The sequence below is a fragment of the Moschus berezovskii genome, chromosome 9, assembly GCF_049115385.1.
Source record: "Moschus berezovskii isolate FMDL1 chromosome 9, NW_MosBer_1.0, whole genome shotgun sequence".
NCBI classification, from domain to species: Eukaryota; Metazoa; Chordata; class Mammalia; order Artiodactyla; family Moschidae; genus Moschus; species Moschus berezovskii.
In genome coordinates this window covers 97,119,056-97,146,167 of record NC_142468.1, presented here as the reverse complement: position 1 = coordinate 97,146,167, position 27,112 = coordinate 97,119,056, and the positions used below count along the sequence as shown (strand labels likewise).

At 41.4% G+C, this 27,112-nt stretch overlaps 1 protein-coding gene and 1 non-coding gene across 9 annotated transcripts in view; one reads left to right on the top strand and one right to left on the bottom strand.

Moving 5' to 3' along the window:
* The window catches only part of ACIN1 (apoptotic chromatin condensation inducer 1), a 37,235-nt gene that overhangs the window by 7,795 nt on the left and 2,328 nt on the right, over positions 1 to 27,112 (bottom strand). For 4 of the 8 annotated variants that reach the window (XM_055435464.2, XM_055435463.2, XM_055435462.2 and 1 more), the window contains exons 3-9: positions 25,660 to 25,771; positions 25,117 to 25,236; positions 19,291 to 19,379; positions 17,332 to 18,576; positions 16,387 to 16,602; positions 15,795 to 15,910; positions 995 to 1,136 (exon numbers count right to left, since the gene is read on the bottom strand). In XM_055435464.2, coding sequence (XP_055291439.1) covers positions 995 to 1,136; positions 15,795 to 15,910; positions 16,387 to 16,602; positions 17,332 to 18,576; positions 19,291 to 19,379; positions 25,117 to 25,236; positions 25,660 to 25,771 — 2,040 coding nt within the window. Of the gene's footprint in view, positions 1 to 994; positions 1,137 to 2,611; positions 2,674 to 2,914; positions 4,279 to 15,794; positions 15,911 to 16,386; positions 16,603 to 17,331; positions 18,577 to 19,290; positions 19,380 to 25,116; positions 25,237 to 25,659; positions 25,772 to 27,112 lie in introns of those variants that run through there. The other 4 variants (XM_088840002.1, XM_055435465.2, XM_088840003.1 and 1 more) reach the window with 4 other exon arrangements.
* TRNAE-UUC (transfer RNA glutamic acid (anticodon UUC)) lies at positions 21,179 to 21,250 on the top strand. The gene has a single exon. It is a non-coding gene; the product is annotated as a tRNA-Glu (tRNA).

Sequence of the window (27,112 nt, the reverse complement as noted above, 5' to 3'; positions counted from 1 at the left end):
GCAAGGCAGGGAGGCAAAAGGGGGCCCATCACAGGATCCCATACACATGCCCCCCTCTGGCCAAGACACCTGGATAGCAGACTCGGCTCTGACTGGGCAGCTCAGTAGCAGCGGTTGGGTCCAGAGGAAGAGGCGGCATCAGCGATTGGCCAGTTGGGCAGGGTTATATTTTACGGGCGGATTACCGTACATGAGGTACTTGGACAAAGTTTTACGGGGAAGAAGGACCTTGTAATAAATAATATTCTGCACATCAAATCACTTTCACCGGCCCCCACCCCCGCAACACACACCAAAGAAAGGCTACACACACAACAGTCCCTCCCACCCTGTTACTCTAGTCCCAAACCCAGCTAATTCTTTCTCTAATTAAGAGCCAAGAAGACTTCGCTGGCTCTGATGGGAGGAGCCCCCTGAATTGGGTGCAGGACACAAGATAACATATACGCCCAAAAAGTAAGTTGAGGCATCACAAAAATAGCCAAGGGGGCTCTGGGATCACCCCAGGAGCTGGCTTCTAAGTAGCTTCATCTTGCAACAAGACCACTGGGGGGCAGATGAGCAACAAAAACTCCTCAGCATGGTGGTCAGCAGAGATCCACCAAAGACCACTAGATGGCGCTGAGCTCCAACACGCTTTTAAAAAGGAGGGAAAGCTAGGGGGCTACCACAGGAAGAAGCTAGAGAAGGCAGCGGGAAAGCTAAGCCTGGGTCTTAGATAAAGGGCCATTAACTGACTTTCTGGGTGGTAACAAACTTACCCAACTGCACTACTTCCCCAACAAGGAAAGGGGGATGAAGGAGCCCTGTCCCATCACATGGGGTCTCCCTGGCTAAACCAGCGAATTCTCCCTTGGCCCTGTCCTGATCCAAATCTTTGCCTAGTCCCTTTTTTAAGCTATCCCACTGTGGAAGAGGGATCACTGGAGTGTTCTACTCTTTCCCCTACGTCCACTCCTGCCCACCCACCCCAGTAGGTGGCTTGGATATTTACCTCTTTCTTCTCCTCATCCTCAGCATTGACCTCTGGGCGATCATCATTGCTGACTTGGTCTGCAATAGGCATGGGAGGCTCTGAAACCTCATTTTCAGGTCTGTTTTCACTTGTGTCCATGGTCACTTCCTCCTTCTCCTCACTGTCAGTATGGGGATAGGTTGGGGGGCAGGAAAGAACCAAGGGGAAGAGAGAACAAGATGTTAGGTTTTGGGTCAAGGAAACCTCCATGCCTCAATACTTGGGTGGGATTGGGAGGGCTGCTTTTCAGACCAAACTAGAGACCTTGCCCCCACAGGAAAAGCAGACAACCTTTTTCCTAGGGGAAAGAGCACAGATCACAGCAATCACATCCTCCCACTGCCCAGATGGGATAAAGCTGTGATGAGTGAGGTCAGGACTCCGATGCTCTTAGGTAATTCACCAGAGTACTGTTATATGAAGAGGAGAAACATCCCTCTCTGAAAAGTCCCTCAAAAGTGACTTATTTGCCTAAAACCCCAGGGCCTCCCTAGCCCGTGGTCACAGGCACTCTTATTTAACCAAACTGCATGAGAAACTAAGGGAAGCCCGAGTCCTTAAAAAGATGAGAAAGAGCAGCCAAGGCTGTGGCAAATGACTCCAACCTTGTTATTTAATCAACTGCTTAGGGTAAAAGCCTAATGACCCACAAATCTGGAGACACCAGGAATGGAGAAATGGTGGGGTGGGGCCTGCAGGAAGAGTAGGGCTGGTGAGGGTTCAAGCTTCAAGGACTCTCTCTAATCCAAAAGGAAAAATTAACACTGCCAAAGTATGAAAGCTCAGAGAAGAACCAGGCCACTTTTACCTGCTCAGAGGTGTAGGAATTGTTCTTACATTCGGCTTTCGCCCAGTTTCTCCCACTCCCTTATTCCAACTTCCAAGAGATAAAGAGAGCAGGCCTCCCAGTCAGGACACACCCTCCCCCACACCACGCATCCCTCCCCCCGGTCCCCCCCCACAACACTGAACCCACTCCCCCACCCCTCCGAATCACACAAGTAGGGCCCCACTGCAGGCAATGAATCTCAGAGGTTCACTTCAGATAAACTAGCTTCCCAACTTCTTTTTTCTGTCTTCATCCCTAACTTGTATCTCTAATCTCACCCCCACTACCACCCAAACACTGGGGTGGGGAGGGGAGGGCAGGAACTAATCAAGATGAACAGGGTCCCCTCTCTAAGACTCATGAGAGGGGAAGCCAAGCCTCCACAGGCTGATAACCAGCACCAGAAAATTCGGCATTCTCGACAGGCTGCCTGACACTCAGAGGTCAGAACAGCCTCCCCAGAGCATGGGAGGGATGCACGGGAAGGGGGGGGGGGAGGAGAAAATCGGAACTGTGCCCCCAGCTAATAGGCTCCCACAGAAACTGCTTGAATCTAAAGAAAAGGCTCATCCAAAAAATGCCTATTTCCCACACAGAGAGGGCAAGTGAGGCCAATTAGAAATCAGGCAGGAAGGACAAAGGGGGAAAGCAGAATGACTGAAAACAAACCAAAACGAAAGACGGAATGAAAGCCATGGGGAAGAGAAGGGAGATGGGGGGGCCAGAGCGGTAGGGAAAAAGGATACATGGAAATGTGAAGCTCTCACCCTTCTTTGCTTTCTGATAACATGATTTTTTTTCTCCCCCTGGAAGTGCTGTTTATCCCTTTCTGGAATGGAAGAAATAACAAAAACCAAACAAAAAAATCCTAAAAAATTAAAAAAAACAAAGCAAAACACCTTCCCTGTCCCAAGATCCCACCACCTCCTCCCCGGCCACCCGATCCAGAGAGAGAAAATCGAGATGCAGCAACTGGGGATCCAAAAAATGGTAAATGGAAGGAGAGGTGGTGGTGGTGAGGGGAGGCTAAAATAGATCTGGATTTTAAGAGATAAGCGTTAAGTCCTCACGGCAAACCCCGAATTCGGCTGGATTGGTCTCTCTGGAGGAGGAGGAGGAGGAGGGCCAGGCTGCTGGTAGTGGCTGGCTCTATTGTACTGGCGGAGCGGTGGCGATCAGCCGGAGACATGCAGGGGAGCCATCTTGCCACTTACCCAGCAGCCCGTGTGTGCGGATGGGGGAGGGCCCTGCTGCAGCAGGGGAGGGGAAAGGAGAGAGGGAGGGCGCTGAGTGAGCAAGGTTCTTGCAAGCCACTCCGAGCTCACTGCTGGCTCAACAGGCCTGGCCCTTTCCCTTCTTTTCTCAGGTTACAACAGCTAACGAGGCCTAACCCCAAAGGGAAAGAGTGCTCTCTCCTTGTCTTCCCGGGGGGCGGGAGAGGGGGCTGGGTGGACAGGACAAAGTTATAGCTATTTGCTTGGAAGATTCCAGAGAATAGAAGGAAAGGAAACAGCAGAACTGGGAGTGAAAAAATGGTAAGAAGGAAGATAACAAGGCCAAAGTTGAAAAGAGACAGAGAGGAGGGTCATGAGCAATTTTTAGGTGTCCGTTTTCCTCCATCCCAGAAGCCAGGCATGAACATTGAAAACTGATCAGCTGGCTCAAGGTGGGAAGGTGGGATAAGATTTGGCACTATCTAATCACTGTATAGTAACCGGCTGCTCCCGGCAGCAATGACGGTGTTACTACTTCAGGGAGATGAAAGGAAAGGATAAGCAGAGGTGCTTTCTGAATTACCAATAGAGAGGGGAGAGGTATCTCTAAAGAGAAGACAGACAACTTTGTTTCACAGAGTCTTTAATAAGGTCACCCTGCCCCAGGGTCTGTAGGAGCCAAAAAGAAAAGGATAAACAGGGCAAGGGGACCTCGCCTAAAGTATGAAGGCCGCTTCTTGGAGCAAAGGCTCCAAAATGAGGGCTCTGAAGTACATAAGGGAAGTGAGAGAACTGTTACTGGGAACGGGGTGGAGTGGGGGTGTGTGTGCAGATCTGTTAGGCAAAAAGTGATTGGGTACTTAACAGAAATGATTAATCATGGGCATCTCCAAACTAATGTAAAATGTGAAGCTGTCTCTACCTATTCAAAAAAGCACTCAGTAGATGCTCAAACTGCTCATCTGTTGATTACAAAAGTGCTCCTTTCGTAGCCTAGTCACAGTAAAGGTTTAACATTAGAACAAGCTTCTGGATTCTTAACCAAAAGCTTAATATTATCTCATTCGTAATACCAGAGCTTTTAGCTAGGGCTGAAATTTCCTCCCTGCTGCTTAAAATCTTAATGTACAGACCAACTGCATGCTAGAGCAGTCACGTTTATACATCACACTGTTAGGGGAAGCACACTGATTGAAACCGCCCACCCTGGCCAGGCACCACAGTAACCATTTGCATGAGTTGTTTTATGACAGGAGATCCTGATAAGGAATAGGGAACTAATAAGCCACCACCAACTGGAAGAGGCTGGGAAAGGTTCGGGAAAGGTCGAAAGGAGACACCGGGTGTCCGTCCACTTCCCAGAATCCCTCTCACTAGCATCCATCTTGGCTGAGCGCCAGCAGGAAAGACTCTGAATTAGAATGATTGGCCAAGGACCACCCAGAAACTAATCCCATCACCATAAAACCCAAGACTGCAAGCCACGCAGAGCTGTTCTCCTGGGTTCCCTTACCCTACTGCTCTCCACCCGGGTGCCCTTCCCAATAAAGTCTCTTGCTTTGTCAGCACGTGTCTTCTCGGACAATTCTTTTCCGAGTGTTAGACAAGAGCCCAGTTTTGGCTCTTTCCTGCAACAAATGGCGACTCTGGTGGGGACTCTCTTCGCTGAGACTGACATCCTGACCATTCAGGGTACTCCGGGGCCAGCTTGCCTGTCAATGGACCAGACCCAGCGGCCGTAACTGGGACCCTTTTGTCCCTGGTCTCCTCCTGACGTGGACAACTGGCCAGAGTGCCCCGACTGGTAAGGAACAAGAGATTTTATTGACCTCTCTTCCCTTCCCTCTCTCTTTCCTTTCCTTAGCCCTTCCTATCCTTCCCCGTTTTTCTAGTCCCCCGGTCCTGGACGCAGGAATCTGGTAGAAGGGCCTCAGCCTGCGCTGAGGATTGGAGACTGATCACCTCCTCTTGGCAGAGAACTCTAATTCTGGTTCTGGTCTGGTCTGATTTCTGGTAGGGCCGAGTTCCAGTCCTCCCTTCTCTGGAGGCCCAGGGAAAAGTCCCGTAAAGCCTGGGTGTCTGCAGGCGGCAGGAGACGTCTGTAAGACCACCCCTTTGCCCCCCTCTCCCACCTCCTCCCCCTTCTTCTTTCAACCTGGCTTCCTTTCCTCCCTTTGAAATCAGTGAAGACCTGAGATATTTTCCTTTACTCTGTTAGTACTTGGATCTGAGTGTCTCTATAGGAGGTTTTCTGAGAGACTGTATTCTTATATTTAAGGGAGTGTCTGATGAAGACTGCCTGGTCTATATGTGTATTTTAACTCTGTGTTCTGATTTTTGATGGCCATTTTGCTTTGTCTGGCTACCATTTGGTTTAGACCCGCCACCATTTTGTTAGAAGTTGATTTTCTTTCCCTGTGCCTTGAGACCAGGATTCTGGCTCTGTTCTCAGGAACACTTATCTAGACCATCTCTAATCCCTGAGACTGAGGAAAAATGGGAAAAAGTCTTTAAAAGTTTTATTTATTCCAACTGTTTTTTATAAACTAGTAAATTTTATATTGTAATATCTAATTCATGACTAAAAACTTAGAAAATGAAGATAGAGCTTGCAGTGTGTCTAAATATGTCTTGGTATGTCTTTGTCTTTGGGTAATATTTTTGAAGTTAATTTGTAAATGAGTTCTATTTAATTGGCTTAAAGAAAGGTAAGCGCTTACAAATCAAATAATTCTAAATTAAACAATAAATTCCAGGTTCAGGTGAACTGGGAAATATTCAGTATTAAATACCTGATATTAATGTTTCTTGATTTAATACAGACATGTCTTATAGAGTAATTAACATTAAGTAAAACATTTTCATTGTACCTAGGTTTAATATAAGTTAGACATTATATCTGTTACAAGTTTGTCGACAAGGAAATTACCTTGAGTGAAAAAAAACTTCTAAAAAAGTTAATGTTTGGTGCCTTCTTAAAATGTTCTAAAAAAGCAAGGGTTTTAGAAATTATCACTGGTATTTATGCTCACCAATCTATAAAATGCTAATATAAAAGTTAGTTCTTGGTTGCTAAAGGAAAGTAAGAAGTGTGTTTTCAGTTTAAAAAAAAGTATGAAAAATACTAAAGAGTTATGCATGATCAGGATTTTCTAAAATTGGATTACAATTAGTTAGATAAATGGATTTTGTTAGGAATGACACAGCCATAAAAAAACTGGTTACAGCCAACTAGTTCCAAGATGGCGGGACTTTCACAAGACCTTGAGCCTTGGTATTTACACCCATTGTGACAATGATCAACAAGCTAAATGATACGCTCATCAACACTGACTAAATCTGACCAAATGTTCTCAATGCTTTTAATTGATCTTTTCAATAAAACTTCCTAAATCGAATTCTTTTGAAGTTCCTTTGACCTCTAGCTAACTTTGGGGTGCTTCAGAGGGCCCCTGAAACTTCCCAAGAGAGATATTAAACTGTGTTTATTTGGTTGGTTAAGTTACATAAAAAATATTATCAAATGAGTAATAAATCCGCTCATATTATAATGTACGGTAAAATTACTAATACAGATATCCTAGAAATTATATGGAGTTCTTAACATTTTGGTATGTCCTGGCAGTCTAACGAAAAACCTGATGACTTCACAAAAGTTAACAAAAGACTGAATGAACCAGCAAATATGCTTATAACTTTTATGGTTTCTACCTGAAAAATTACAGGTTTGAATCTTGTGTTTTCCGGGAGTAGAGAAAACCTTCCTCTCAAACTAATTATAAAAATAATTTGGTAAAATTGTACGTTATAAACAAAACAATTATATTTTCTCTTTATCTGACTCCTCCAGAAACTTGAAACTCTTAGGTTTCCAGTAAGTTTATCAAATGAGCTAAGAAGGTTATCTCACTAAAGAGAAGAATTCACCTAGATCTGTTAGGCAAAATCTGTGATAAGCCTTTGGTGTGAGTTTCCCAGCCCTGTTTTATTTTAAAGGTTCAGTCTGAGATTCTATAAATGTTTCAGCAAAATAAAAAGTCTGTGATCAATTATGGTTATATAAATCATCAGACCAAAATTAGTGAGAACAGACCTATTTCGCAAACAAGCTAGCCTTAATTTGGTTATGTTTGATAAAAACGAGGGTAATTTTAGGCAGAAAAAGATGTTTCGATAAATGTTAAATCCCAGTTTGTTAATGGAGGTCTACCAATGGAGATAGTAAGAATCATTTCTTAGATAGTTCTTTGATATTAATGTAAAATTTATTTTAATTCAAATAAAAAAACACCCTAAGTTTGTTTCTAAAGCTTATCTCAGTAATCTATCTTTGGATGAAGATCAGATGCCTCATGACTTGCAACCAGGACTAGAAAAAGACATAGTTTAAAGGACTGTCTCCAACCTGGATGGAAGGACTTTTTTATCAGGAAAAACTGCACTACATCAGGATGAGAAGATGATGATATCAGAGGTGGACAGCTCGCCCAAGATGCTGGACCTGATTTATAGTGTTTTCTTGACTTCTTAGACCTTTGCATATAAATCAAGTGCTTTTCTATAACAGGCCTGTTCCTATGCTAGTTTTAAAAATTAATCCAATTGTTGGGTTTGTGGCCAATTACCTGTATCTAGTTCTGGGTTACCTTGGTACATTTCTCTACTACAAGACTCTAACCTGTTGGCCCTGAGAAAATTTACTTAAAAAAATTATAGTCATATTCCCGTCACTGTGATATTACTAGATGGGATCCCCTCACCAGGCCAATTAATAATGTCTGCTCTGACTCTGGCCATAAATTTGAGCTTTTTCTATTACTCAAGCTCAATCAGAACAACAAGAAAAGTTTCAGCAAAGGAGAAAAAATCTCCCACAATTATGGGATAGATTTATATAAATAACACAAGGCTATGGTAATTTAGGTTTAAAGTCTCCTCTGTGTTGGAAACAATTAAATCATACTAAGGATAATCAGTCGAGTAACACTAGAAAACTGGGCTATGTGTCTTATAGACGGTGGTGCCAATATATAATTTCCCTGGAATATAAAGATTCTACAGAGTAGACTACATCAGATAACCTGAGATATACTGGGTTACATCTAATAGAAGCTCTTAAGTCTTACTTGTGACTTTACTAATACTGCTGGCTATGTTATTTGTATTTCAACTGTTTTACAAAATTGATGTTTCTTGCACTGCCAAATGTGTGTCTGAGGCCTCTGCTGCTGCTAAGTCACTTCAGTCGTGTCCGACTCTGTGCGACCCCATAGACAGAAGCCCACCAGGCTCCCCGGTCCCTGGGATTCTCCAGGCAAGAACACTGGAGTGGGTTGCCATTTCCTTCTCCAATGTGTGAAAGTGAAAAGTGAAAGTGAAGTCGCTCAGTCATGTCCGACCCTTAGCGACCCCACGGACTACAGCCAACCAGGCTCCTCCATCCATGGGATTTTCTAGGCAATAGTATTGGAGTGGCTTGCCATTGCCTTCTCCAGTCTGAGGCCTCTAATAGGATAATATATAGTCCCATATGGAAAGTTATGACCAACCTTGATAGTATATTAAAAAGCAGAGACGTTACTTTGCCAACAAAGGTCCGTCTAGTCAAGGCTATGGTTTTCCCCGTGGTCATGTATGGATGTGAGAGTTGGACTGTGAAGAAAGCTGATCACCGAAGAATTGATGCTTCTGAACTGTGGTGTTGGAGAAGACTCTTGAGAGTCCCTTGTACTGCAAGGAAATCTAACCAGTCCATTCTAAAGGAGATCAATCCTCGGTGTTCATTGGAAGGACTGATGCTAAAGCTGAAACTGCAATATTTTGGCCACCTCATGCAACGAGTTGACTCACCGGAAAAGACTCTGATGCTGGGAAAGGTTGGGGGCGGGAGAAGGGGACGACCGAGAATGAGATGGCTGGATGGCATCACCGACTCTGTGGACATGAGTTTGAGTGAATTCCGGGAGTTGGTGATGGACAGGGAGGCCTGGTGTGCTGTGACTCATGGGGTTGCGGAGAGTCGGACGCGACTGAACTGAACTGAGATCGATGATAGTAACAATGTAACTCTAGATATGGGAAAAAGCAATAAGAATAAATATTTTCCTGGACCAAGAGGCTAGTAAGACAGGTGGTCCAGAGAATTTTGGATACTGTTTTATGGCCTAGTCCAGTAACAGCACATTGACTGGCCTATCAACAAAATCTCTGCCAAACCGAGAATGGACATTCTCAGCACCATGGGATAAAATGGTCATGAGATGCCCCCCCTCAAAATCATGGTCAAGTTTATGAGCAAAAAGGGGCTCTGCCAACTTTAGACTGACACTTGCCATCTACATCTACAGAGATTAAATCACAGCCACTGCAACTGCTGACTTTCAAAGCCCCTGAAAGGAGTTCAGGGTGAAAATCAGGGATGAGGCACTCGGTGCTCTGGGAAAATCTGGCAGAACAGGCCTTCCTTCAGATAGTTAGGTCTTTTTAAGAAAAGATTTTATGAGTTCCAATTCTTGCATCTTCTCATACCTAGAGAAATACTGACATCATTAATGGTGATATCTGCTTTGGCTATTAAGAAAAATTTTACAATTAAAAGTCAAAATAGAGTAGCTATGGTTCAGACATCCTGGGAAATAACTATTTTCCAGATATCCTGAGAAATGGTATTATGGGTGTAATTTCAGATTAGACGTTGTATTGCTAAACACTTGAGTTTTCTGAGTCGTGTCAGGCTTAGATGCAACCATTCTCAAAACAATGTCTGCTGGAAGCTAGTAACTGCAACCTTACTTTTTATAAAACTAGGCAACTGGCTACAAGTCTCCCCGAAGAGAGAGTACAAACTGGATTTCAGGCCTATTCTTCTAAAAAGAAAGAGATTTATTTTGTCTATTAAAATTCCAATTATCCCTCCTCCAGCTACTTCTACTTGGGTCTGTTACAACAAAATGGCAGACCAAGGGATTGAGATTTTAATCATACAAGGCTCAGATCCAGGACTTGGAACTCAGGAATACTTCCAGTTCAGTGTCGCTTCGCCAAGCTGAGGCAGTCCTATGCCCCATTTTGACAGGAAGTTATCACAGTCATAACTGCCTAGTTCCTTCAATTAAAACTGAGCAGAACTCTGTGGGGCTCTGGAGTACAGATCTGTTTTGTGTTCTTAGGCTTCATTCAGCCTCCTTCACCTTCCCTGAGTTCCATGGGGTGGATTCAAACAACTGCTAATCAGGGAAGGGAGGGGATACAGAAACTGAGGAGAAACAATCAAATGGTGGTACAGCCTTGAGACAGGCTCCTGGTTCCCACTCAAAGGAATATGCATAACAATGTCTTTGAGTTCTACAGAACTGGAGCCCCCACCCAGGTGAAACATGGTAACTTCAGACTGAACACAAGATTCCTGGAGCACGGCTCTGGTGCTTCACCACCAACCAATCAAAACAAAAAGTCACAAACCCTGCAGCCCTCACCCCAAATGTTGCCTCCTGTTTCTGGGGACGAGTGACGACCATCCTGTTAGGTCTCCTGTTTGGCCCCTTTCTATTTCATCTCTGACAGGAGCCAACAGTTTCAAATTAAACTGCTACAAGGGTGGAAGCTGGTTTCAGATGTGGAACACCCCACCGTAGATCAGGTAGGGAGACGTCTGCTCTGCGAGGCAGGCCCACGCCCATGCACAGCAGGAAGAAGGTACAGAAGAAAGAGACCTCCGCCCCAACTCCCAAGAAGGATCTTGAGGATGACGTCTCTCAGGGGGAGTTGTTAGAGGAAGCACACTGATTGAAACCGCCCACCCTGGCCAGGCACCACAGTAACCATTTGCAAGAGTTGTTTTATGACAGGAGATCCTGATAAGGAATAGGGAACTAAGAAGCCACCACCAACCAGAAGAGGTCGGGAAAGGTCTAAAGGAGACACTGTGTGTCCGTCCACTTCCCAGAATCCCTCTCGCTAACATCCATCTTGGCTGAGGGATGTGTGCGCCAGCAGGAAAAACTCTGAATTAGAATCATTGGCCAAAGACCACCTGGAAACTAATCCCATCACCATAAACCCATGACTGCAAGCCCCGTGGCAGAGCTGTCCTCCTGGGTTCCCTTACCCTACTGCTCTCCACCCGGGTGCCCCTCCCAATAAAGTCTCTTGCTTTGTCAGCACGTGTCTCCTTGGACAATTCTTTTGTGAGTGTTAGACAAGAGCCCAGTTTCAGGCCCTGGAAGGGGTTCCCTTTCCTGTAACACTGTCATTCCTTTTCACTTAGTGGTCCCTGTCTGCTCAGTAAGATTGAGAGTCTGGAGTCAAATGGCCTACAGCTCAATCCAGGCCCCAGCCCCACCTCACACAAGCAGCACACAAGTGATACTGAAGAGTTCCGGATCCTCTCTGTGGATCAGTTTCTTTATCTGTAAAGCTGGGGTAATAACAATATCTATCTCATCTAACAATGTGATAAGGATTTGCTCTTAGGAACCTGGTTTGGAAGGCAAGGATATGCGCAAAACACATGTACGTTGAACAGAAGGTTATCTCATCTGATACTACCTATGGAGCTTTTTAGAGAGTGTCCTCAAAGTGTAGACTGCTCTTTCTATGATGTAAAGGCAATAACTGGTTTGTTGGGTTCCACTAATGCCCCCACCACTGTCTAGTACCCTCTGGTTACTTGCCCCTTACCCTGCAGAGTTCTTCAAGGTCAGGGACACCTAGCCTGGAGCCTAACACAAAGAAATGTTCAGCAAATATTTCCAAATTAGGTTGTCATTGTGGGTACGAAGTAAGATACTTTAATAAATGATTGCTGCATTAAAAGTTGCCTTAATATTTTTTAGACAGAATTCCTACAAGACCATTACCCTACAGAGAAACGTTACCTTCAAATATCCTCATATACATGTTCCCTGTCCATCAATTGTCCTAAAATACTTTCAGCTGCCAATACACCTCTCCAAAAGTGGCTTCCTTGGAGGAAAAATTTTAATAGCAATTCTATGTCATTCTTTTCAAGAATAAGAATTTTACGATGCTATCCTTGGCCTTCATGAGACATGAGTTTGTGCCATCTATTCCCTCATGATCAAACCTATGGGATCTAAGAATTAACAAAACTTTTCTAAGAGGAAACTTCGAAGTTGTCCCAGAAAAGGGGACTCAATCTACTTGCAGGACTAGTCCCAAAGTCTTCTTAGCTATGTGTCAGAGCCCCACGCAGCATTTCTTGATAAGTCCCTTTTAGACAAAAGGCATTTCCTTTTTCACTATTTAGGTTCTTGAACAAATGTTTCTGATACCTTTGAAAAGAAAGTGAAACTACATGGGGATTGGAGGTGGGTGACGTTTTTGTTTAGTCAGTAAGGCACATTCGACTCTTTTGTACCCCATGAACTGGAGTCCGTCAGGCTCCTCTATCCATGGGATTTCTCAGGCAAGAATACTGGAGAGGGTTGCCACTTCCTTCTCCAAGGTATCTTTCCCGACCCAGAGGTGGAACCTGTCTCTGGCATTGGCAGGCGGATTCTTTACCAGTGAGCCATCAGGGTGATACCTACCCATAATTAAATAGCAAACAAAGCATCTGCAGCCCAGAAGAAAAGGACAGAACTACTTGAGGGCTAATAACATCACATCAGAGTTCATATTTGAATATAAATGAGATTCAAAGAAACTAATGGAAAAGGGAAATTTCTATAGACATTTATGTTTGAACTTTATTGTAGAAAATTCACAAAGAGCTGAGGACCAATATGAAATTTAAATAACAATGGGATTTGACTACCTTTGGTAGTGAGATTTAAATACAGAATACCCTCAGGGGCATACTAGTTCCAAGATAACCAAGAAGAATATGGTTTAAGAGGGTATGTCCTTAGTTACCAACTTCTCCGTGAGTGAACTCTATTGATAACAATAAATTCTACTTAAAAAAAATTATGCATCATTTGGCATACTGGCACCGTAGGTCCCCTAGGGAGTATCAATTACACTGTCATATTGGTTTAAAGGACCATTTCCTTCCTGGTATTCAGGCAAAAGGACAACTAAACAACAGTGTCAAGGGCCCAACAATTCTACCATCTGCAAGGTTTGTATATACAGGAAGGTTTTATTTAGAAAAATTGGGGTTTGAATTAACTACTACTGGATGATACAGTTGTCTACACAAAGTTTTTCCTTTCCCTTTCCTTTTTTCTATTTTTTTTTTTAATGTAAAAAAGAAAATACCCTTTCTTCCTGTGTATGAGTAAATTTTTGTTCTATCTATAGCAGGCAGGGCTGGATTTTGGAAAAGGGCTCAAATGAAACAGGACTGAGGGCTCAAAAATTCCTGCCCCAAGAAATGAAAAAGATACCTTACCTCATAAATCTAGAATCCCTCAGGGAACAATCAGAATCACAACAGATTTAACCAACCACAGCAAAAAAAAAATTTAGGTCATCTCTTCCAAGTGGTGAGAGATCCTTGAAGTAAAGTCTAATTTTTTTTTAACACTTTACTGAATCAATGGGCCCTAGCTCTATTTTTTAAAAGTCATGTGACTTCTTGTTGAGGCAGAGAGGAAAACCAAGGTTAAGCCACAAATGGTCTTTTTCATTTAGCACTCACTGTTGTTTCATCTCACTTTTAAAATTGGCCAGGCTCTAGAGATAACTAGGTTAAACGCTAGCATTCAAGAGGGGTGAAAGATCAGGAGGAGTGTTGTGAATCAATTTAGCAGGGCCTCCAGAAATGTAGCCAAACTTCTCAAAGACTCATTTACCAAATCCAATGCCAGAATATCCTATGGGTTTTAGGCATGTAATTCTGTTAGGTTGTCAAATAGACCATCTGAAAGGCAGACGGAAGGAAAGCAGGTAATCAGGGATGTGTATGAGCCACTCTTGAGCTCAGATTGCATTTCTAATCTATGGGCTGCCTGGGCAATAATGGGCAATCTCAGGATTTGCCCAAGGTGCCATTTGCTATCTCCTTGCCAGAATCAATGTGACTAGATGACCTCAGTCTTAATATACAGGTGAAAGCCACCTTTACCTAAGGAGAAAAACTGTATGAGACCCCCAAGGTTCATTTGCCATGGACCTACATGCAAAAGTCCAGAAATAAAGTGCTTTAAAGTAGCACACAGTGCCACTCTGTTGCCAGGATCTCAGAGACCTACAGGATTTTATGGTAAGCAAGGAGGCTTTCATAAAATTACTTGCTTCTCATGGTGCACAGGAAGCAGTTCCTCAGAGATCCAGTTAGTGGCAGGTTTTCAATACATACTTTGAAACTGTCATTACAGAAAAGACATATTTTACTTCCATGGGATGGAGCAGGGAAAGACAGGTATTATCTCTGATTGATGGATAAAAAAGGGAAGGTGTCAGCCCATTTTTTCATCGATGGTGTAGCTGGGAAATCCTAAACACCTTCAGAATTCACTGGGTTTTCACTTTAAGGTCCTAGAAGAAAAACCCCTTTCCAAAGGATAATGTACCCATTCCAAAAGGGAAAAACAAAAACTTTTTTCAGAGGCAACAGAGTGAACTTTTAGCTTTCAAACCAAAAATGTAATGGCCACAAGATGGCAGCAGAGACGATAATATTAGAATAGACAGTAGCGAGGGTATATCCTAAGGCAAAAGCTATATAATAAGTACATAACTACTGTTAAAAGTCTCAAAAAAAAGAGAGACAATAAATCAATCATGTCATTGCCCATCACCCTCCAAAATCAAAGGCAAAAGGTAGTCTGAAGTTCTAAGAAGAATTTACATTACTAGACATATACATAAAAAGGAAAATCATATTGCTAGTATTAGTGTTAATGCTATTAAAGCAATCATGGAACAAAGTTAGGCCAACTGTCTACTCAGGACATTTTCTGACGTTGAAAAGGTAAGCAATCGTATTTCCACAATGCTCTGTAATTTCTCATGAGACTTCAAAGCCAAGAACTTTGGTTCAATGGCATCTTAATTTGTAATACATATACTCAACAAATGAATAACAATTTTCAATTACTAATTTAATTTGATGAGAGTATTTTCTAAAGCTAGATTTATAAGGAATAAAAAAAATCACATTATCACATTAATTGCATAAATGGTAAAATCAATCCAATGGTCTCAGAAGAGATAAGCTTCTGACTTGATATGGACTTCTTATTTTGCTGTACTGTATACTGTGAGAAGTAACTAGGATAGACTGTAGCTAATAAAATGGTAGCTAATAACCAGAGAAAACACAAAAACTAAACACAGCACCTTTCTGGTTTTTTGTTTTTTTTAGATCCTCAACATCCTTTATTAAACTGTGTTCCCAGGCTCACAAGCAGCTGGCAAATGTGAGTTAAAATACCTGAATCAATTCCTGCTTTCTCCTTAAAGGAATTGACTGTTTTGTTCAGATGATCCCGGAAAATGGGTTTCCTTTTACTCTCACCATTGCTTTCCAGACTACATTAAGAGTTCTGGTGGCAGCTCTCAAGATAGTATAACTGAACCCACTCCAGTGTTCTTGCCTGGAGAATCCCAGGGATGGGGGAGCCTGGTGGGCTTCTGTCTATGGGGTCACACAGAGTCGGACACGACTGAAGTGACTTAGCAGCAGCAGCAGCAGCAGCCTTAGTCCAGATAGAGCTCTGCCTTTGTGTTTTATAATGGAACAAAGATTTAGCCAAAGAACCCCAGGGAGCCAAGAACTATCTTACAAACCGGGAGAATTACATCCCAGTTTAGAGGTATCACTTACACAGTGTGATGAATCCTTTCTGATTCTGGTAGGTGAGACGTCGGAGTCTCTGAGGTTTGGGGCTGTGTGGCAGCCGGTGGCTCTGCCTCTTCAGCTTCACACTTCTTTGGGCTCCCCTGTCAGGACAAACACAGCAAAACAAACATAGCCAACGTACTTAAGTCTGCTTGATTCCTTTTCTTTAACATGGAGCTGATAAAAGGCAAAGCACGACATATATGGTACCAGCTCCAGACATGGCCCTATTATTTATTTAATTTTAAAAAGTGGCATGGAATACTGCTTACAGAATTTCTATGCTAGCAAACATGTTATCACAATTCTTCTTTGAGAGAACTAAGAAGAGGGTTCCTTTGGGGCAGAAAGAAGAACTGATCCCAAGAGCGCTGAACACAAGAACCCTGCTGCTCAGCCTCATGGAGAACTTCCATTAACCAGGAATTGGGAAATAAAAGTAGAATCTAACAGGCATCCCCTTCTACACTTCTACTGAGCTTTATCCAGACTGCATTTTCAGTTTTATAGCTAAGACAGAAGGGAAAATCATGCCTAATTCTCTGTTTTCCTCTAGAGAGGGGGCATAATACCCTACCCGATCAGGCTGTAACCTCTGGGTCACATGCTTTTCAGCTGGCTCAGGTTGGCTCACACGCCTCACTTGGACAGAGGATAGGGTGGAAGTCCTCTCCTTTGGCTCAAGGACCTGCAGTTGTGGCAATGGTGGAGCTGCAACCTCCTGACCAGAAGAGGGATCTTTGGTTTCAGTGTAGCTGGTGCTGCTGTCCCTAGAGACTCCAGGGCTCAGAGACTAAAGAAATGAAACACATTAGCCAAATTATTTTATTTGGTATGTATGTATTCAGTAGATCACTGAGTTTTCCAACTTAATACTTCGGATCTTTTTATCCCTAGGATTGACTTAGTGATTTTCCTCTTTCCTAGATTATCCAAAAATTATACTCCCAGTTAGGTGCTGGGACGGAGAAGGCAATGGCAAGCCACTCCAGTACTCTTGCCTAGAAAATCCCATGGATGGAGGAGCCTGGTAGGCTGCAGTCTGTGAGGTCGCTAAGGGTCGGGGACACGACTGAGAGACTTCACTTTCACTTTTCACTTTCCACTTTCACACATTGGAGAAGGAAATGGCAACCCACTCCAGTGTTCTTGCCTGGAGAATCCCAGGGAAGGGGGAGCCTGGTGGGTTTCCATCTATGGGGTCACACAGAGTCGGACACGACTGAAGTGACTTAGCAGCAGCAGCAGGTGCTGGGAACTGGGATATACACATAAAAAGATATGACCATACCCTCAAGAAGTTCATAGCCTAGTGGAGGAAATGGGTAGACAGATTGACCTTTCTTTACAATCAACAGGAATCAAACTGAAAAAGAACCAGTGAGTTGAAAACAATACAACAAAATGAAAAGTAATCACTGAACTGGGGACTAAAGGCATCTTTTTCTATTCCTGCTGGAAATCATAAGCTCTGTAAGGGTTGAAAACAGTGCAGTACAGACAGAACATCTCCCACACTTACTTTTCTGCTGTTGCTTGATGCTGACCGGGAACGAGAACGGGAACGTGACCTGGACTCTGATGTTGATCTGGAGCCCACCTCGGATCTATCACGAGGGTTGGCATGAGCACGTGCCCCAGATGCATCTCTCTGCTTGGATCTGGGAGGTGAGTGAGACTGAGAGCCTGAACTGTCAGGAGAGCGAGATCTTGATCTAGAACTGGAGGATGAAGAGGAGGAGGATCGGCTAGAGGAGGAGTCAGCTGACTGTTTCAATCTGTGGCTTGGAAGAAGGGCATGAGAAGCCCTCTGGCCTTCTTTCTGTTCCAAAGATTCCTCGGTGATCCCTTTGGCCAGCGTGAATTCCTCAATTTTTACAGGGAGTGGTTGAGTGGATTTTTCTGATTCAGTTTCAAGACCTTTCTGGGCTGAGGATTCAGCTTGTGTGCTTTTCTGAACTAGAGGCAGGACACTCTCCTCTGGCACTTTCTCTACTGGAGATTCAACTTTGGTGTCTGCAGGACCTGACAAAGGAGACAAGCTTCCCACCAACTGCACAGTATGCTGAGAGAGTAATAGCTCCCTGGCCTCAGCATCTGTATTAGGAGGAGATAACTGAATGAGGACAGGAGGGGCTTGGCCTTCCATGGGTTCTACTTCTTCACTCTGGAGCTGTGTATTAGGTGGTGAAGATGCTTCCTTGGTAAGTAAAGGTGGGGGAGTCTCCTCCTCACTGGCAGTTAGTTCTGGCTGTAGCACAACCGGGGCCTTCACCACATCTTCAGTCAATCGAGGAGGGGAAGGAGACTTGGATTTTTCCTCCAAGCCTTTTGAAGATTTTATTTCTCTTTCTTCTTCTTCAAGTGAAGCTGTTTTCATCTCTTTCTCCTGCTGATGTCTGGCTAGATGACTTCTTCGGGCCTCTTCCTGGGACCTTGTAACTCTCCCTCCTCTCTCTAACCCCTCCTGTTCCTGGGATCTTATAGTTTGGGGTCTCTCATCTGTCACATCCTCCATTTTTACTCTGGGTATCTCTTCTCCCTCTTCCTTAAATTGTTTCAGGACTGGTGCATCTCTAGATTTTTGTCCCTCCTCCTCATCTTCCTCCTCCTCCTCCTCCTCTTCTTCCTCTTCCTCCTCCTCTTCTTCTTCCTCCTCTGTTTTCAAATTTCGATCTGCTCTGACCCTCAGATTTCTAGAAGGTGTTTCTTGATCCTCTTCCTCCTCTGCAGCCTGGCTACACTCAGAGAGTTTAGCTGCTCTTGCCTAAAAGAAAAGATATTCAACAGTTCAAGGTATATTTGTTCACTATCAACAGAAGAGAAAAAGTATCTCACAAGATACACATTTGATGGACAAACTCAATGATACATGCTTTCAGCAACACAGAGAACAAATGTGACAACAGACATGTGTGACTAATATGGACTTCATGGGAATCAAAACAAATAATCAAACTGCTAGTACTTCATTCGTTAATTTCAAGCTTTAAAATAAATATAAGTAAACATCTAGAAAGTGTGGGGAGATGGGCCTGACCTATTTTCAGTAAATGTGATTATTTTGATTTTTTGGCTATATTTAATTTGTCCCCATTATTTATTTTTCCAAGGTCATAATTAACCACACATATACTTTTATATTCTGTTCACTAAACACCATATCATACAGCTTTAAGGTTTTAATTAAATAATGAATTGTCTGTTTTCTAATAATGTGCTGCCTTACAAATACAGATCAGCCTGCTAACTTTCACAATGAAGTTTTAATTTTTATATATTCATTTAGAAATCTGAAGGCCAACACAGATATAAATTAGGAAACACAAAATGAGAAAAATGTTAAACAAAGAAGATAACTATACAGAAAGCTAGAGAAAAATCAACTCTGAAAGTAAGTTGAGTAAAAAGAGGAGGAGGAGGAGATATCCAAACCATTTCGCAAAGAAGTGAAGGATGCTTTCAGAGACAATAGAGTTACCTGTCTGACTCTGGATGATCGTCTTTCTCCTTTCCTTGGTTTCTCATCATCAGATTCACCTTTCTCTTCAGAAATAGAGGCGCTTTTTCCTATCAAATGAAAGAAAACAAAGTCAGACTTAAAAACACGAATATTCATACAATATTGCTTTCTAAAATTCAATCAATCAAAGCATATGAGCTGCTCAACAGACATCTGTATTAATTTCCCCAATCTCTATGTGGAAGAAAAGACCATATGAAGCCCTAAAAGGTCAGAACATGTTGACAATTCCTGCTATGCACATCTGGAATGTTTTACTCTCTCAAAGTCAATTCACATATTACAAGTAATTCAAACAAATGTAAAATAACTACCAGGGGCTTGAAGACTTCATTGTGTTCAGTGTGATTTATTTGGACTGCCTATTGCCAGTAGTTTTGACCAAAACCTCATGATTAATACACTGGTTTGTAAAACAACAATCTCATGATTACTTAAGAGAAATCATTTTCAGGGCCCTAAGGTTCATAAAAAATTCTTCAAGCCAACTGTACAGGGCTCTGAAAACAGGCCTTCTCTCAATTATGTTTTATATATGGAACTCAAGGTAAGATTATTTTAAAGAAAAACAAGTTCTACTATTAAAAGAAAGCTTGCAAATCACCAATGTAGGTCATTCTAATTAATAACTTCATGTAAAACTGGAAAAAATGTTCACTTACATTCCATGTAAATCACTTAAATAATTTGGGTCTCAGTGTCTTGACAGAAAATGGAAGGGAGGGGCTGGAAAATCTCTATGTTTCCTACCAGTATTAAAATATTACACAGAGTAGAAATGCAAATATTGATGAGAACCAGTTTAGAAAATAGCCTAAAGGTAATTACATTCCAGATAGGTACAATACAGTACAAAACGTTTAAATGATGCACAAACACCTGTTCTACACTAACAGTATTTAAACTAGTGCAAATAATGGCAGATGGTGTGAGAGAAGTTTTCTCTTATTTCTATTATTTCAGCAATCTAAAGTGAACTAATCTTGGCTTCTGTAACTAAAAAAACTTACAAAATGAACTAGAAGACTGCATATACTTTACAAAACTTTATTTCATGATCTCTTGATTAACAGGATCTCTGAATATATACTATTTCATATCTAGGTTAGAGAATAAAGACTTTTTTGCATACATAGGAGAAAGAAGCTGATTTATTGTAGTTTAACAAGAAATTTAAAAAAAGGCAGAAGGTAGAGGGAGGGATAAACAGGGAGAGCATAGAAGAGTTTTAGGGCAGTGAAAATACCCTGGTATGACACTCTAATGATGGATACATGTCATTATACATTTGTCCAAACCCACAGAAAGTACATCAAAAGTGAACCCTAAAACGAGTTATAGACTTCAGTGATTATGATGTGTCAGTGAATATTCACACATTGTAAGAAGTATACCACTCTGGTGTGCAACGCTGATAATAAGAGAGGCTATACATATGTGGGAAGAGTAGAGGGCACATGAGAAATTTCTGTACCTAGCAATTTTGCTGTGAACCTAAAACTGCTCCAAAAATAAATAAATAAATAAATCTTAAAACAAAACAAAAACACTACCCAGATGCTCAAGAATTTAAAAAAAAAAAAATTGGAGGGAAGGTAAAAATTTTAATATTGCATATTTCTTAAACTTATCTACAGACAAAGAAAAGAAAATTCTACACCAAAATATCAGTTGCTGCTATTGTGGGACTTATGGTGATTTAAAAACCTGTTTAATGGACTTCTACGAGAAGAGAATCTAACAGAGGGTGGATATATGTATAACCAATTCATTCTACTGTACACCTGAAACGTTAACAGCATTGTTATTCAATTATACTCCATTAAAAAAAAAAACCCTAGGGAATTCCCTGGTGGTCCAGTGGTTAGGACTCAGCATTTTCACTGCTGGGGCCCAGGTTTGATTCCTGGTCAGGGAACTAATATCCCACAAGCCATACAGCACAGCCAAAAAAATAATAAAATAAAAGCACCTGTTTCCTTCCAGTTTTTCAAAAATTTTTCTGAAGAATACATGCTATTTTTGTAATAAAACAATCATTTTTAAAATAATAAAATACTATACTCTGGAGGAAAAACCTACTGAAGAGATTCTCCAAAACACCTCAAATACTATAAACAGGAAAAATTCACAGGTCTAGCCATCCCAAGTAATTGCTTTTATCACTTCAAATTCTATATAAGAAACATTCTCTGCTGTTTTATTTCAACTTAAAAAGTGAGCGTTATAAGCACATATATGCTCTGAATAAATAAATGTGATTTTTAAGGAGGGGAAGAAAGGTATCCATACAGTTAGCCATAAATATGACAGGTCAAATAAAACAGGTTTTTAAAGCTATGATTTTAAACTTAAATATGTACAAGCAAATAGCCTTTATCTCCATCAATTATAAACTACATACTATTCTATTAGACCATAATGTTATTTTGATATTGTAAAACTGCAGTGACAGGATTCTAGACAATCCCTTCTCCAGAAGCATTTGCCTACTAAGTCATCAAAGAGATGTGGGGAAAACAGAAAAGTTGTTCAGAAAGTTCTGGACATCATTGTTTTGCAGGAAAAAAAAAAAAAAGACAGCTGGAGGGGACGTTCAGACATGAAAACAAGAACCTAGTAAGCAACAGAAACTATAGGAAAGAGATGAGGAATTTTTTTGAGCTCCTTGTAAGGAACTGATGTGAGGCAGACAAGACTCTACGAAAGGTGCCATCTATTATGTGCACATGGCCACAAGAGTGTCTTCAGCCTGATGTTACTAATATGTGAAGGAACTGAGCACCTTTAGCAAAGGACAGAACCAATGCTGATAACAGGTTAGTAAATGTATTTCAGGAGTTAAAAGGTAAGTCAGGTTGAATGTAAGATTTCTAAGATTCCAAAGCCAGAAGTCTTCAGGAGAGCAAAGACAGTATAGAATGTATTAAAGGGAAGAAAGTTTAAGGGCCAGATAGGAGGGAAGTTTCTTCATCCTGGAAAACAAATCCCTTGGTAGGATCTGCAGGACCCAAGTTAGGTAGCTACAGAGATCACAGCAAAGCCTTTGGCCAAACGGTATCCTTGGGTATGAATAAGCAGCAGAAATTAAGAGGATGCCAAACCTAAATCTGACTCATGTTTGCTGTATAAGTAACTCATCTAACATTTCTGTGGAATCTCAGCATCCAGATTTAACACAAGAAATAGGAATAAGGACTAAATGCTTTGAAAGCCAAAGGCTGGTTAAAACCCCCTGGGGTCATTCGTACCTTTGTTAATCAATCCCTATTCTGACTGCCCATTTTTTAATGTTTTAGTATTCTTCCTAATCTTCCGAGTGTGGTCTCTTTTTTAAAAAAATTAACTGAAGATAATAAGGACTTCCATTAAACCAGTTATGACCTAGAAGGGAATCCAGGCAACCTATGATTATAGAGGGCAGAAAAATCTGAAGAAACTGGTGGAGAGGTAAGAAGTCAAGGAGAGCCAAGGAGGACTTTAAAAACCAATCCTTCCTTCCTATTTGGGGCTGTGTCTACAGGATGTTAATGGGAGGCTGTTGGAGTATAAGACAAGTATCTTGATTAACTGTAACACAGAAAAGCTATTCTTTCACTTAGTCATTCATAAACTGAGTTCATCAACAGAACTACCTGGAGACTTTTAAACAATGTAAAGTCTCAAGACTTACACTCCTTGAGATTCTTGGGGCAGCGACCAGGAATTCATACTCTTAAAAAACAATATCCAAAAAAAAAAAAAATCCTCAGGTGCCACTGTTGATTAAAAACATATGTTACTAGGAGCCTTAATCAAAATGTTAGGAAACAAGGAACCCCAAACATCCAAAGCTAACAAATAAACTGGAATCCTAATAGTTTACTGGCCTATGGCAGACTGACAGTGTATACCGGAAACAGACCTAACTTCTGGGTAAATTCCAGGCATTACTACTGATCCAACCAAGCATTGCTAGAACTCCAAAACTACCACTCCACTTAGGACTCTTACCACATTTTATGCCATATCTGTAATGAAGCTCATATTCTAGCCAAGATCAGAGGTAGAAAAGTTTATGACAGAGTACACTGAGGAAGACACAGAGCAATTGTTAGTTGTGCCCGACAATTTTAACCCAGTCCAGCATTCCTGCCTGGAGCACCCCATGGACGGAGGAGCTTGGCGGGCTACAGTCCATGGGGTCACACGAGTCAAACGCAACTTAGCAACTAAGATCACCAAACCACTCTACGATTTACTACATTCATTTCCAATTTTCACCTCTTTCCTTTCACCTACCCCCTCTTTCCCCTCATCAATTATAGCCCCAGGCACAGTCCTTCTGATAACTCAAAGCACTGAATAGACTGGCCATCTTCTTCACTCTACATCTGCATTTGCTTGTTAAACCTACATCTATTTCAGGACATTCCTCATTTTCACTTCAGATTACATTTAGGCCAGAGAGAGGTTCTCTCTTTTTCAAAAGAGTTTATCAGATCATATTCCCATCAAGAAGTTTCAATGGTTCCTCCACTACCTTGAAAATGAAATATCACTTTCATTCCTATCCCTGTGGCTCTGTTCCTTCCTAAAAATACCCTCTTGTCTTCTCTGTGCCAACTCAAATCCTACCTATTTCTAAGGTTCAGCTCAAGTACTACACCTCCTTAATAAAGCTCTCTCTAGTCTTTCCAGTCCTCGGTGAATCTTTCGTCTTTTGAATTCTGACAGTGTACATGCCTATACTCCTCGTGTGTTACGTAACACACACCATCTTCTATTGTTAGCTTTGTGTGTGATTGTCTTCTCTCCCCCTAACAGACTACAAATTGCTGACCCCTCATCACATACTCCAGCATGGAGACATGTATAGAGCAGAACTCAATACATAATTTTTTGGCTTATTTTTACTTGAGAAGGAACACTAATAACCAACATGCATTATAAAAATATTAAAAATATGGAATGATCACCTTCCCCATGACCACTAACATTAATAATTATTCAAAATACTTCTTAGTTTACACACTGGCTTACTTTATCTACCTACTATCCACGTGTCTTATATACATGTTCTCCTAAAGGTATACTTAGGTTGTTTCTAAAAGACTGTATTGACAGATTTTTGTTTGAGATACTATGCAAAAGTGGGTGCTTAATGCTTTCTAAAATGTGAAAAAATTAACCCTGCCCGAACCAATTCCACACATTAGGTTTTAACTCCTTGTAATATGCTCACATAATACTCTGCATTGCCTCCCAGCACACAGCATGACTCTAGTTAATTATGAAATAATTTGTTTAATGTCCATCTTCTCACTAGACTGTATGCTTCAGTAGAGCAGAGATTTGTCTTTTTACTATATTTCTGGTGCCTAGCACATGCCTAGCATATAATAGACACTCAGTAAAAACTTGCTGAATGAATTAATAAACTGCAGATGTCCATTTGGGAGTATGACTGGATGTGTGACACAGAATATACACAACTGGTGAAGAGATGAAAATGAGTTGGGACCGCTGCTAAATTCAGAGGTACAGTAGAGGAAGTTAGAGAGGTATACAGGTGAGAAGAAAAATCAGACTGCCTTAAAAAATACTGAGAGATTAACACAACATTGAGGTGAAAGCAGAATTCAAAAAGGACATAATTTCCATGAAAAACATATGTCAAATAACACTGTCACAGAACTTCCCTGAGACTTTAATGGAAGCTTAGCATGAAAGGAGGTGTAACTACCTCCCCCCACCAACTACGCAAGATTGTCAAAACAGCGCAGTGGGGAGGGAGATACGTACTGGGTGAATGTCTGCTGAGCTCCAGCTCTGGTCTCTCCAGGCTGCTCTGAAAGTCAGGAGGCAGCAGGGAAGCCACTCCCTCTGGATGGATCATCTCGTCCTCCGACTCAGCTGAAGCTTCTGCAAAGTACAGATTGGGTCGGGGCAGGGAGGGAGTGAAGGGCTCAGCATGTGGGAATATGTAGAGGAGTGAAGGAGGTCAGGCAAAGTCATGGATACAGAGCATATACTAAAGAGAGCACTGCACACAGAGAAAAACTCCCTGGTTTTTCCAGTCTAATATGTCAAAGGATAGCTTAATTTACATATAACTCTTCCTGTTGGCAGGAATCCTCTTCTAACAAGATTAAGTCAAATTAAGTGTCTTCTTCCCTGACAAAACGGAAAGAGTAACTCACATGGATCCATAAACTATCAAAGCAAGTAAGTGGCAGTTTCAGCCTGACTTATATTCCTGAAACTGCCAAGTGAAATAGGCCCATCTACTCGGTGACAGGAGTAAGAAGGAAGGACTCCATGTGAGAAGCAACAGTCTAGACTTACCTTCAAGTTCTGCAGCTTCTCGAGCTTCACGTTCCAAACGCTGCCTAAGCAGCTCCTGCTGCTTTTCCAGATACTGCTTTATGAAACTGTTCTGGCTCATTTCCTCACCAATCTGTGTAGAACAAATGGAAAAAGATAGTCTAGAAAAGCAAACCAGGAAAAGGCTAGGTAGAAAATTCCATGCAGCAAAGGATTATATCTGGACCCAAGAAAAATAATACTGGAGGGCCCTTTTCTAAGCTACTCCTAAGTTGAGGACCAAAATATATAGCCCTATGATTCACAAAAGATGGCAAAAAGAGGAACTGCACACATAATCCTTTATTTTAAATATTCAGTTTCCAACCAACCAGTGATGCACAATTTAAAAAGAAATAAACTCCTATAAAACGATGTCTTTTAAACTTATTTTTTAGTTAATCTAAACCATATATCTAATTTTTCCTTTTAATAATATAAAAAACTGAAGGGAAAAAACACTAGTTCATACTAATTCATCTTTAGTTGACACAAAAGACCAATCTCCACCTGTTCAGGAAACATTTAAACATCTCCAAAATTCAATATCAGACTTAAAAAGCCTGAAAGCAAGAGACTAAGAAAAGGGATGTCCATTCAGCATTTAGACAGAGTTCTAACTCCATCTTCTTTGGGTGAGAAGAAATCTTTGGTGACAATATTTAAAATTCAGGACTCCCATGTCACTCTTTAGCCCTTCAGCTTTTTCTTCACAAGTCCTCCTCTCAAGAACCTTCTTGCTTAGCAAGTCCTATTAGAACTCCAGAAAAGGAAAAAAACCTGAATACTTTTTATGTCATTAGTCATCTTTCCTAAGGATGGTAAAAGTTTATTTTCACCTAAAATAGAGATAAGTCTCTTGGTAGTCATTGGACATTAATCAAGTGTGGGTTGCAAGTATTAGAGAATATAAGTATTTGTTGCAAAAATCCAATGTTAATAAAAGCAAAACTTCAAAGACAAAAATGTAATGGGCAAAAGGAAAAGAATGGTAAACTGATTAACATGCAGCTTCTTATGTTTGCTAAAATAACTAAACCTCTGTAAGCTAGTTAGATTATGATACTTTTGGCTTAATGAACTAATAACAAGGGAGTAGGAAAGCTCTCTTGTTTTTCCACAGTATCTTGGGATTTCATCTAGTACTGGAGCTGCACACCATTGCACTAACAAAAGACGTGGATTTTTCCTTTAAGTGCGTGACACACTATAATGAGGAAATGGTAAAGCTAAAAAGAATCTTAAGAGACTACACAGTCTAACACTTAAAAAAAAAAACTGGGAATGGTTTCTTTCAAAGAAATCTTATGCAGAAACTCAATGCTAATCTAGCTTAGGAGGGGAATGTGAACTCCTGCTCACTTGGAAAGAAATTTCCTACAGGAAGCCTCCAAAAGCATCTCCACAAAATCTCAGCAGTTACAAAACTATCGAT